Source organism: Diaphorina citri, unplaced genomic scaffold (genome assembly GCF_000475195.1).
Source record: "Diaphorina citri unplaced genomic scaffold, Diaci psyllid genome assembly version 1.1 scaffold897, whole genome shotgun sequence".
NCBI lineage: Eukaryota > Metazoa > Arthropoda > Insecta > Hemiptera > Psyllidae > Diaphorina > Diaphorina citri.
Window position 1 is genome coordinate 121,587 of NW_007378328.1, and position 12,597 is coordinate 134,183.

Below are 12,597 nucleotides of genomic sequence, written 5' to 3' on the forward strand. Positions count from 1 at the left end.
CAAGCCTTGAGGATCCAGCTTGGAGAGTGTAGAAAGAAATTTCCCTAAGGTGTGTTGCTCCTTGGTTTGGATTAATGATAATGATACGAAATCGCGGGGATATCCCTATAATCAGGAAAATCTCCGTCCTCAGATGGTTTTAATGGTGCAATGTCAACCCGGGGGAAAACCAACATTGCGCTACTGACAGTCGCGCGTCTACACTCCCAATGTGCGACAAGCCTTGAGGATCCAGCATGGAGAGTGTAGAAAGAAATTTCCCTAAGGTGTGTTGCTCCTTGGTTTGGATTAATGATAATGATACTAAATCGCGGGGATATCCCTAAAATCAGGAAAATCTCCGTCCTCAGATGGTTTTAATGGTGCAATGTCAACCCGGGGGAAAACCAACATCCTTGTTATGGCGCGTGTGATCAACTAATTTGATTAATGGAGCAGTTGCAAATGGGTAAAAATTATAAATAAATGGTCGATTCCTATGTAAAAAGTTGGGAAAATTCCAAATCTGCGGTCAAAACTCCGAAAAAATAACTGTAAAAGGTCGGAAGCTCAATTTTTATTTTCCGTTCTAATGAAAGAGTTCAAATATGTGTGACGTCAGACTTTACGCAGTTGTTTTTTTCGTCCGTTAGGTAGGAAGCTCAATTTATATTTTCCGTTCTAATGAAAGAGTTCAAATATGTGTGACGTCAGACTTTACGCAGTTGTTTTTTTCGTCCGTTAGGTAGCGCCACTATGCAGGCGCGCTAGCGGAGGAGCAGAAAGAACTGCGCAGAAACCTATGCGCACAAACACATTAATGCGTTGCCTGCGAGGGAGCTTTGCTCGGGACGCCACTATGCAGGCGCGCTAGCGGAGGAGCAGAAAGAACTGCGCAGAAACCTATGCGCACAAACACATTAATGCGTTGCCTGCGAGGGAACTTTGCTCGGGACATTTGATGTGACGTCTTCGCCTACGGGAGCATATGTCGTGACGTCAAAGTTCACGATTTACCGGTATTTTTTAAATCGATTTATCTCGGGATCCAGAAGTCGTAGAAGAATAAGGAAAGTAAAAAAGAGAAATTCCGTTGGTCCTCATTTTTCCTGCTCTATGGCTTTGAAAGATCACCCAAGTAAGCGCAACTGATCTATTCTAATTAAAATCAAATCAAATCAACTGGACTTATGCATGGCAAGTTGGCAAGTAATCGCATTATCACTTACCAACCTTGCCCTTATAGGTAATTGGTGGAAAAGTACTAGTGATAAGTAAGTGGTAAAGAGTAAACAGGTTAATTAGACCTGATTGGGCTGGAAACCCCATTTCTCTTTACTTTCAAATGACGTTACCTTCTGTGCAAGGAACATAATACAAGAGGACGTGGGTTCAATCCCAGGCGAGGCATCCATAGAATTTTAAGTGTGGACACGGCTTGATTTCATTCTGCTTTTACCATGTTCCCACAGAGAACACGTGATACGAGAAACATGGAAGACCTAGTGATAAGTAAGTTGTAAAGAGTAAACAGGTTACTTAGACCTGATTGGGCTGGAAACCCCATTTCTCTTTCAAATGACGGTACCTTCTGTGCAAGGAACATAATACAAGAGGACGTGGGTTCAATCCCAGGCGAGGTATCTATAGAATTTTAAGTGTGGACACTTGATTTCATTCTGCTTTTACCATGTTCCCACAGAGAACACGTGATACGAGAAACGTGGAAGATTATAATGATTAAGATTTTCTAATTATAATCTTCACAACCAGTTTTTGTTCCGTTGGTAAAATTTGCATAAATTATGGTAAATGTTTTCCTGAGCATAAATCACAATGTTTCTGCCTCTTTTGTGACATGCCTGTTCGTAATTATACCTATACCTTGAGGTCCCCCATGCACTTTTATTTTTCTTTTACTGATTTATACTGTCGGTTGGCTAAGCCTATGGCCAGCCACTCACTATCAGGTAGACCTGACAGGTACATCTGATCAGGTCCGCCTGACAGTGTGTGTGCTCATCAGGTATCAGGTAGACCTGACCAGGTGTACCTGCGTCAGTTGGCTAAGCCTAAGGGCCTAAGGCCAGCCACTCACTATTAGGTAGACCTGACAGGTACATCTGATCAGGTCCGCCTGACAGTGTGTGTGCTCATCAGGTATCAGGTAGACCTGACCAGGTGTACCTGTCAGGTCTACCTGATAGTGAGTAGCTGGCTTAAGTGACTGTTTTTTTTTATATATATACCAACCTATCATCCCTCCAGATACCTATAACCTACCTACCTACATTTTCCATTTAACTTTATTTCCTTTACTTTTTTCAGGCCAAAATTTTCCTGGAGAACATCGAGGGCCGGCTGCAGGGTGAATTGGTTGTTAGGGTTGCCTTGGAATTGGTTGTTAGGGTTGCCTTGGAATTGGTTGTTAGGGTTGCCTTGGAATTGGTTATTAGGGTTGCTTTGAAATTGGTTGTTAGGGGTGCCTTGGAATTGGTTGTTAGAATTGCCTTGGGTTTGTTCTTGGTCGGTAGGGTTGCCTTGGAATTGGTTGTTAGGGTTGCCTTGGTTAAAAGAATTGCCTTGGTCGTTAGGGTTGCCTTGGAAGTGGTTGTTGGGGTTGTCTTGGTTGTTGGAATTGCCTTGGTTAAAAGAATTGCCTTGGGTATGTTCTTGTTCTGCAGGGTTGCCTTGGTCGTTCGAATTGCCTTGAAATTGGTTGTTAGGATTGCCCTGGAATTGGTTGTTAGGGTTGTCTTGGTTGTTAGAATTGCCTTGAAATTGGTAGTTAGGATTGCCTTCGAATTGGTAGTTAGGATTGCCTTGGAATTGGTTGTTAGGGTTGCCTTGGCTGTTAAGATTGCCTTGGTTGTTAAAACTGTCTTGGGTTTGTTCTTGTTCTTCACTACTAGGATCGCTTTGGTCAATGTAGTCATCTCTCCAAACAGGTCGGTCATCAACTTCTTCTCTGAAATTGGTAGTTAGGATTGCCTTGGAATTGGTTGTTAGGGTTGCCTTGGCTGTTAAGATTGCCTTGGTTGTTAAAACTGCCTTGGGTTTGTTCTTGTTCTTCACTACTAGGATCGCTTTGGTCAATGTAGTCATCTCTCCAAACAGGTCGGTCATCAACTTCTTCTCTCTCGAGGGATACTGCATCAGAGTAATCATCTGCTCTACCGCAGATGGGCACTGTTCATGGCCACCGAGCGTTTGAAAGGCAAACTCATCAGTGTAAGATAAAGTCGCCCCGGGTGGGAATCGAACCCGTGACCTAGAGTTTGGCAGGCGCGCTAGCCTCCAAGCCAACTAGGCTAGCTAATGATTATTTATTTATTTTATTATTATTATTATTATTTAGAGAGAGAGAGGGGACCCTTTAACTAGCTGCTAATTTTATATCAGGCTTTTCCCTTTTCGCTGGGATTTTATTGAGCTCCTGCATTGTCCTTATGAGGCTGAGTGTAGCTCTTAAGAGCCATTAGCCTATAAAGAAACCCCTCGGAGGTGCTGAGTTCGAACCCCGGCCGAGGCGTAAATTTTATAACCTTCTATTGGAGGAAAAAAAAGTAGAAAAAGACATTTCAATTTCCAAGAATAAATATGAGAGATCAGTTGAATTTTATTTTCTGTTCAATTGAAATCCTACCATCGTGAATCATTTCCGAAATATACGTACCTGAGTCATTCCATTTTTATTGGTGCCATTAAAATGCTATTTTTCTTGAAGTTGTCCAATGTACATTTATTTCTACGAACTTTTCAGAAATGAAATCACAACAGTCTTGTCATTCCAATAAAAAAAACTTCGTTTTTTTGTTCTTTAGGGTATAAATTAGAAAAAAAAACCATAACAAAACAAAAAGAATGGGAGAAAAAAAATAACTTAAAAATAAAAAAAGACTAGTATTTCGTGAAACTAACCTACCTATCACTTTGGGAACACCAAAGTGGGATCGGATTTGATGGCAGAGATTGCTTGAGGCAAAACAATCTGTGAACTTGTATACCAAATTGTCCAGCGTACCTACCTACCTACCTAGCGGGGGAAAATCACCCAATGGTCAGTTTCCCGATATTTGAAAACAGGGAAAATAATGGTGTAATCATGGCGGTTCCCTGATTGGTCCTAATCAGTTTGCACCCCTCTAGAAACATAGTGTATAGGTTCCCTACACTTATTCGCCTTAGGCCTTACCATGATAATACTGCCAGCATAGGGCTGAACAGCCCCTTCAACTCCACAGTCTAAAAAAAGGGAGGGGGAGAGAGAGAGCGATGGTCTTTGAAACTCACGAAAGAAAGAACTGAAAAAAGCTGACCATCAAGCTTTACATCATTTTGGGTTCGCAAAATTGAACTTTTAATTTCGGTTAGCTTTGGGAAAATTTTGATAAGGGGGTTTCTCCCTTGGTTTAAAGGTAAGGACCTTTTTTATTTAAAAAAAAAAGCTCAAGAGAAAGGGTAGGAGGCAAAAAGAGAAGGACCAATCTAATTCCTAGGCCCTATGTACATCACAGGATGAAAGTCAACCAAAAAACAGGGGTAAATATGTCACGAGAAAAAACTCAATAATTCCACACTTCCGCAGGAAAAAAGAAAAAAAAAAATCTCAACACTTCAATATTCTTTTCACAAAGAAAGGGAATTTAACACCTCCGTGTTCTGGCTTTTGTAAATTTGAAGCCCAGTTGTGCAGAAATATGCAGAGAACTATCTATGGCATGTAGACAAGCTGACGTTTGATTCTAGTTGTGTCAATCATCATTCGGATACCTTTAGTTACAAGAAAGGTGAGTATCTACCTCTCCACATCTCATTTTATAGGCTCAGTTCTAGCCATTGGCTGTGTTGAATGGGTCCTCATTATGTGCTGGTGAATATTTTTGGAGGTTACCTACATGCCCTCATGGAAATTACCACCAAATAAGCTAGTTGAAACCAGTGAAAAGGCAAAAGAAGTAAGTAATCATCCTCACATTTTTATCTTATTATTATTATTATTTTCCTTAGGGCTCATACTAATAGTTAATTTCTCTTCCCACAGATTCACTACCTCCATACATTTACACTAGCCTGTGTTTTGGCGAGAACGTAGAAGACGAGTGGTTCATAGTGTACATTCTGCTTCAAATATCAAAGGACATCCCCGGTATTATCATAAGGGTTTGGGATGCCGATGGAGAGTTTTTACTCATTGAGGCTGCTGACCATCTACCAAACTGGTGTAATCCTGATTCTTGTTGTGAAAAGGTGAGACTTGGGTTTTAATATTGGTGTGCATATTCTGCCTGTAATGGTTTATTTTGCAAAGGGTACCCTATGGTAAGTTATGAACCAACCAATTTAATAAATGTCCCTGTGTGGGTACTTTGAGTGCACAAAAAAAAAGTAGGTAGGTACGGTACCTACTTGTAGATATACCTGCATATTTTTTAATACGTGGGTACATTGAAAAAAAATCTCCAATTGCAGGATTCTCATTTAGTAAGATTTTCCACCTAACTTTTCTGTTTGATATTTGCCCAGGTATTCCTCTACAAAGGAGATGTCCATATTGTGCAATACAGCCCACAGCAGGATGATGATATCAAAGATGAAAACTGTCTAAATGTTCAAGACCTACTGAACTTCATCAGGAACAATGAGGACAAAACAAAAGCCACTACTCAGGTTCAAAATAATATTCAAAGGAAAGTGAAAGTGTGAGTTGGCAAGTACCTATTGAGTTGGATTGTAACATAAATTGTATATAGTTGGACATAAATTGTATATAGTTGGACATAGTTGGATTGTAACATAGATTGTACATAATTATTATTATTTTAATGTAGGTACAGTAAATAAAGGAAAAAATTGAGCTCAAGGAGAGGGAGGGCAGGCCCCCTCGGCCCTAAATGCAGCCCTGTTTCATAAATCAAAAAATCATGGTCATGAAATCTGGTGAGCCTTGCATAGGTACTGTTACCAATTGAAATGTTTGAACTGTTTCATATATTTTCTTTAAATTTAACTCTACAAAATCTTCATTTCCCAGATATCCAGACATAATTCAGGAGCAAGTTCACTACGCCCATGCTTATATCCCAGTCACAATTGCCAAAATTTTGAAAGTTCAACCCCACCTTATTTCACATGTAACAAGAGCTTTCTGTCAGCGAGATGCACTGGATATGAAGGTGAATATTTTGTCCTGGGTTTTTCCTAGCCCTCACAAGGCAGACGCGCTACCAACCAAACTAGCTAGGCTGGCTGACGTTTATTGATTTTCTACTAAACCCAGCCCCAGAAAAGACTTTAAAATCACCATGTATTCCCCCTCTTCCCCCTTCTTTCTTACTCTTAGTACTTACTATAATTATATACTTTTTTTAAAAAAAAAAGCAAGGTCCTAAAATTTTGTAATATGTACCATGTTATTTAACCCATAAAATAAACCAGACCTAGTTTAGACTGCTGGGGTAAAGGGACTTTTTAGTCTCATTCGAGCAGGATAAACAAGGTATATTCTATTCTATTCTATGTATGCTTACCAGAGATATAATGATGATGCAAGTGTACATCTGACAGCGTGTGTCCGGAACATTGTCCATTTCACCCAGGATTTGCTTGGCAGGAAGAAAGCCAGGATTCAACTCCAGACTATGCTTCAAATGCAATGTGGCCTCTTGATAGTGACCGTACGCCTGGGGGTAGAAAATGAGAATGGGTGTGAGAGAAAGTCTTTGAGATTGAAACTAATGCTAGAGGATTGAGCAAGTTGATTGATCTTTGGCTTTGAGTCTCAGTTAAACTCAACAAAACAGCTGAACCAATAAGCTACCCACCAATAAAATTTCATTGTTTTTTTACTGAGAACTTTTGAGGACTTATGAAGGTAATTTTTCTCCTGAAGGAGCTATTTCACACAACCACTGATAATTCTTTCATTGTGAGTATTTAAAATATTTTACCAGGGAGGCCCTAAATGTTCCTAGACTCTGTGAGTCCCTTATGTCCCCATGAACTTGTCATGTACCTTGAAATTTCCAAGAGATTTAGAGGAGTGCTATGCTGCCTTATACCAATAAAATTTCATTGTTTTTTTACTGAGAACTTTCGAGGACTTATGAGAGTAATTTTTCTCCTGAAGGAGCTATTTCACACAACTACTGATAATTCTTTCATTGTGAGTATTTAAAATATTTTACCAGGGAGGCCCTAAATGTTCCTAGACTCTGCGAGTCCCTTATGTCCCCATGAACTTGCCATGTACCTTGAAATTTCCAAGAGATTTAGAGGAGTGCTATGCTGCATTAGATGTTGCAGATAAATCAGGGTCTCCAGGTAGGCCCATTGGGAGTGTAGTATAGTATAAATTAATATGATCCTTTGCTATAACATCCACTTTATGCACAGAAAAAAACGTCCTACCGTTTATCATTATTTTCTGCGCGTCAAGTGTAGAGTCGTTCTTGGAACGGGGTCTTGTATAGTGGGAATTGGGCTTAAAGGCTTACCGCCACCTATGGGATCAATTTAATTTTGAAGAGTTTAACTTGTAAGAGGGGTCCTTGTCTTAATTGCGTGGGTAAACAGACGATCTCCCCTCTTCGGAGGCCCATCCCCCCCATTTAAGGGAAAATGAGGAATGAGTTCAACCACTAGGTGGTTAGGTAGCGCCTGTACTAAACCATTGGAAATCCAAGATGGCGCGCCATCGAAATCGGTTCCATTTCCGAAAGTTTCCTCAAAGGAAAATACACCTAATCTCGTGGTTTAAGTCTGATAAGTTCAACTTGACCTTAGGAGGTGCATTTATCTTCATTGTTTGTGGTAGAGCTGAACACGGCCGTGAGGAGATAGATTTTCCTCGGTTAAGAAAATCTCCCAAAAGATTTGATAAGAAAAAACACTACTTTTCACAAAAATAAGGTACGAGTAGATAAGTTCATTTTTGACGACTGACGATTATCAACAACCCGGGGTAGTTCGTAATTGGTTGCTGTGTTCGGTTTGTACGTTTGTAGAATCAGGGGTTCGTACCCCTAAGGCGCGTTTACAGGAAAGGGAAATAGGAGGTCTGAACAAAGGGTAGGAGGCAAAAAGAGAAGGACCAATCTAATTCCTAGGCCCTATGTACATCACAGGATGAACAAGTCAACCAAAAAACAGGGGTAAATATGTCACAAGAAAAAACTCAATAATTCCACACTTCCGCAGGAAAAAAAGAAAAAAAAAATCTCAACACTTCAATATTCTTTTCACAAAGAAAGGGAATTTAACACCTCCGTGTTCTGGCTTTTGTAAATTTGAAGCCGGTTTTTTGGCTTTATGGTTTTCTGGACAAAATTTGCACCACCATTTTCGTGTTTCTGGTAAAAAGACCTTTAATTCTGGGTTTTTTACCGAGCTGGTCTATAGTATTATGTTGTATTCATGTTGCTTTTCCATAGAAGCCAACATTGGTTTCAACCTTTCAACATTAAATTATAAACCTTGAGGTTCCAGCCTATAGTTATCTTCAGTGTCTGTCTTATAAGCGCTAGTTCGCTGGTTCGATTCCCGCGTTCTCGGAACAGCTTGATCTCTCCTATCCTGTCTTCCTTCTCTCTTCTCTTCCGAGACGAAAAGACCTCAGCAGTTAACGGCTTCCTCCATCAAGTCTCTTAGAAAAAAGCGTTTGTACATCTGTACAATGTACAATCTAATCCTATACTTTTTCACTCGTTTCAGACTGTGAAGAACTTCCCTCACTTTTCATCCGAAACCAAAGTAATGCAGAGGATCAAGTTCACCAAATGTCTGTATGCAATGCTAGTGTCGAACCAATATGTCCACCCCTGTATACCTGTCTCGTCCAACCCTGATCATAAAAAACATTCCATAGGAGTCAAACTTGTAAGTCACAAGTTTTCTTCTTCTTTTCCCTGTTCAGACGGGGTCGGAGTTTTTCGTGAGCCTTTCAATCAGCTGGTGGTTGCTTGGGCTGACATTTGGTTTTGGCTACAAAAAAATTACTAGGGGATGCCCTTCGCACTCAACCTTTGCTATTTCTTTAGCGAGGGAAATTGTAAGTCATAATTGAAGTCCGAAAAAAAATCAGCCCTTGCTGGTTTTCGAACCCACCACCTTCCGGTTGAAAATTAGTGCTCCTAACTACTCGGCCTTGGAGGTGGCCCTAAACATAGTACCCATTGTTTTCGCAATCCTTGTCTTGTTTTCCAATCATGGATTTTACCTCTTTAAATTCATGCAGAATATCTTTAATGATTTCTCTTTCAGATGTGCGGTTTTGAAATTCTGCTCTCTCAAGTTCAAGATAGGAAGGGGAGATGTGAAAAACAATGGAATCAATCTTCTATGGGGACAGACACACAGACAGACAGACGACACCGAAGCGAATACAATAGCCCGTCCACTATACCTTTTTTTATTACTATCGTAATAATAAAGGAAGGGCGGGCTAAAAATCTGTGGTATTCACACTCGAAAGTTGTTTCTTAGACCCGCCACACACATTATCGTCGCCAGAGAGGTCTGGATTGCATAGTCCTAGCCTCTCGTGGCCTTAAAATTAAAATCGTATCAGAGAACAGTAAAATATAAAACATAAAGCTACTTACTTATAACGGTGAAGCGGATTTTTAGCTCCCTGATCTTGCCGTAGTTCAGCATCAGCACGAACCCCATCCTCTTCAACGTTTCCACTTCTTCTTCACTCACTAGAAACACGATCTTCTTGAACTGAAGACTCTCCACTTCCGTATGGATTAACTTCCAGCTAGTACAGTTCACCCCAGGGTTTTGCTCTTCCAGCTTTCTGAGCGTGAATCTTACTGTCTTTTTGGTGTTCGGAAAGCGGGAGGGTACTTCAAAGTAAGTATAGTGAAGTGTTCTTGCCCTCACTTTAAACCAAGTTATTACTTTCTATTACCAAGTAATGATTTTTTAAGGTCGTAATCCTTCATACTGTATTGGTCATGTGATCAAGTCATCACACTCAAAAGAGAAATGATTTTTTTGTTCTTCTTTTTTTAATCGCCGTTTATCTCGGTACTTTTTGCCTCCCTTTCTAATCTTCTACTTCCTCCTCGCCTTTTCCCTTGTTCAGACGGGGTCGGCGTTTTTCGTCAGCCTCCCAAGTGATTATAATTGCTTTGGGCTGAGTAATGATTTTTTAAGGTCGTAATCCTTCATACTGTATTGATCATGTGATCAAGTCATCACACTCAAAAGAGAAATGATTTTTTTGTTCTTCTTTTTTTAATCGCTGTTTATCTCGGTACTTTTTGCCTCTCTTTCTAATCTTCTACTTCCTCCTCGCCTTTTCCCTTGTTCAGACGGGGTCGCCGTTTTTTGTCAGCCTCCCAAGTGATTATAATTGCTTTTGGGCTGACAATATCATTAATTATTAAAATGTTACTTCACGAGGCCAAAGTTAATACCTACGTTTCTTTTTCCCTCAGGATTTACTAGAAGGCAGCAAGGAGTATCTCTTGAAGGAGGTCTGTCATTCAAGTACCGGTCTCTTGAAGGAGGTCTGTCATTCAAGTAATGTTCTCTTGAAGGAGGTCTTCTATCCAAGTACTGCTCTCTTGAAGGAGGCCTGTCATTCAAGTACCCGGGTACTTCAAAGTAAGTATAGTGAAATGTCCTTGCCCTCACTTTAAACCAAGTTATTACTTTCTATTACCAAGTAATGATTTTTTAGGGTCGTAATCCTTCATACTGTATTGGTCATGTGATCAAGTCATCACACTCAAAAGAAAAATAATTTTTTTGTTCTTTTTTTAATCGCCGTTTATCTCGGTACTTTTTGCCTCTCTTTCTAATTTTCTACTTCCTCCTCGCCTTTTCCCTTGTTCAGACGGGGTCGGCGTTTTTCGTCAGCCTCCCAAGTGATTATAATTGCTTTGGGCTGACAATATGATTAATTATTAAAATGTTACTTCACGAGGCCAAAGTTAATACCTACGTTTCTTTTTCCCTCAGGATTTACTAGAAGGCAGCAAGGAGTTGGGCTGACAATATCATTATTAAAATGTTACTTCACGAGGCCAAAGTTAATACCTACGTTCCTTTTTCCCTCAGGATTTACTAGAAGGCAGCAAGGAGTACAAAGAGTTGGAATCAATGGCCAGAGATTTCTACATGAAGAATCAAGCCGGAGATGTAGTGGAAAGAAGTATAGGCAATGATATATTGGACTTGATGCAAGACTCCACTCTAGTGTTACCAGATGAACCCCTGTTACCTGCTGATTGTAAGTACCCATTTCCTCCAAACTCCAGATTTTTAACTTAGTCTTAAGATAGGGACCTAACAGATGAACCCCTGTTACCTGCTGATTGTAAGTACCCATTTCCTCCAAACTCCAGATTTTTAACTTAGTCTTAAGATAGGGACCTAACTTGGTCTTAAGATAGGGACCTTTGTAAAACAATGGATAGTTCCCGTTTATTTAAATAAAATAAAATAAACATGCTCAGACGGTCACCCGTAGATACCAACCATGCGCAACGTTGCCTAACTTTAGTGATCCTTGCCAAGGATTCCTTGGGAACTGGTACATACAAAGTGCTATCGCCACGCCGCGGGCTACTTAAGGAATTGCTATCATTAATAATAATAATACAGTTAATCTGAATCTGTGACTACGGAGTTTTTTTATCGTTCCGAAATCAAAGGGAAAACAGGATAGGGCCGTTGCGAGAACGAACCTTGGTCTGGCTGGGGGACTTTAAACAGGGAGCAGACCAGTCTCTTGCTGTGGGACTATAAATAGGGATCAGAGCAGCCAAACCCTAACCAGCCCGGCTAGCTAGAGGTTACAAAGGATTTATCATGCTTCAAAGGAAAAGCACAGGTCCTCATGATGGTTGACTGCGGTTCGGGACGGGCCAAGTAATCTTTGCTAGAGACCATCAATCCCCCTCAGTGCAGCTACACCGCTACAACAACAATAACAACAGAACGAACCTTATCTGTTTCGGATAAAATCCGCCCCTGGCGGGAATCGAACCCGCAACCTAGCGCTTACAAGGCAGACGTGCTAGCCTCCAAGCTCACTACTAGTGAGCTAAATAGTGAGTCACTAGATATTTTAGTTTACGCCAGCCTAGTTAGCTTAGTTGGTAGTGCGTCTGCCTTGTAAGCGCTAGGCCGCGGGTTCGATTCCCGCCCGGGGCGGATTTTATCCTGATGGGATAATGTTCGTTCTTGGAACGGCTGGCTTTCTCCTATCCTGTCTTCCTTCTCTCTTCTATTTCGGGACGATAAGACGATAGCAGTTACAGTTCCCTCTGTCAAACCTCTTTTTTTTAAAAAAAAAAAAGATATTTTCCACCTTCCTCGTTTCAGCTGACTCCTGGATGTCCATCTCGTCTCAAGACTTAGACCAGATCCTACAGGAGAAGTTTGGCATGACAAGTAACTCGTGTGGTGATGCCGGCCGTCAAGATCTAGTGTCATCGGCTATCAATAAGTTCTTGCACCATTCCAGCGGAGTAGAGGGGGCCGAGTTTCCTCATGGGTGAGAAAATGAAAGATAGCACGGTTAGCCCAGCAGAAGGTCCCGGGTTCGAATCCCGTCAAAAATTTGTACTCGTTTTTCGATTGCAAATATTTCAACGGGTTACT

The 12,597-nt window shown here is 40.7% G+C and overlaps 2 protein-coding genes across 2 annotated transcripts in view; both read left to right on the plus strand.

Moving 5' to 3' along the window:
- LOC103512911 (serine/threonine-protein kinase atr) overlaps positions 1–3,219 on the plus strand; it is a 54,050-nt gene extending 50,831 nt beyond the window's left edge. The window contains exons 33-34 of the mRNA XM_026826246.1: positions 2,308–2,364; positions 3,061–3,219. Coding sequence (XP_026682047.1) covers positions 2,308–2,364; positions 3,061–3,219 — 216 coding nt within the window. The remainder of the gene's footprint in view (positions 1–2,307; positions 2,365–3,060) is intronic.
- An 854-nt stretch (positions 3,220–4,073) lies between these two features.
- On the plus strand, positions 4,074–12,490 carry LOC108252834 (protein ecdysoneless homolog; the record flags this gene model as incomplete). Its single annotated transcript, XM_017445602.1, has 11 exons — positions 4,074–4,078; positions 4,663–4,769; positions 5,024–5,229; positions 5,506–5,681; positions 6,014–6,155; positions 8,692–8,856; positions 9,241–9,315; positions 9,740–9,834; positions 10,563–10,593; positions 11,050–11,221; positions 12,319–12,490. Coding segments are annotated over exons 1-11 (1,346 nt in total), but the record flags the coding sequence as incomplete, so codon positions are not given.
- Positions 12,491–12,597: the final 107 nt, after the last annotated feature.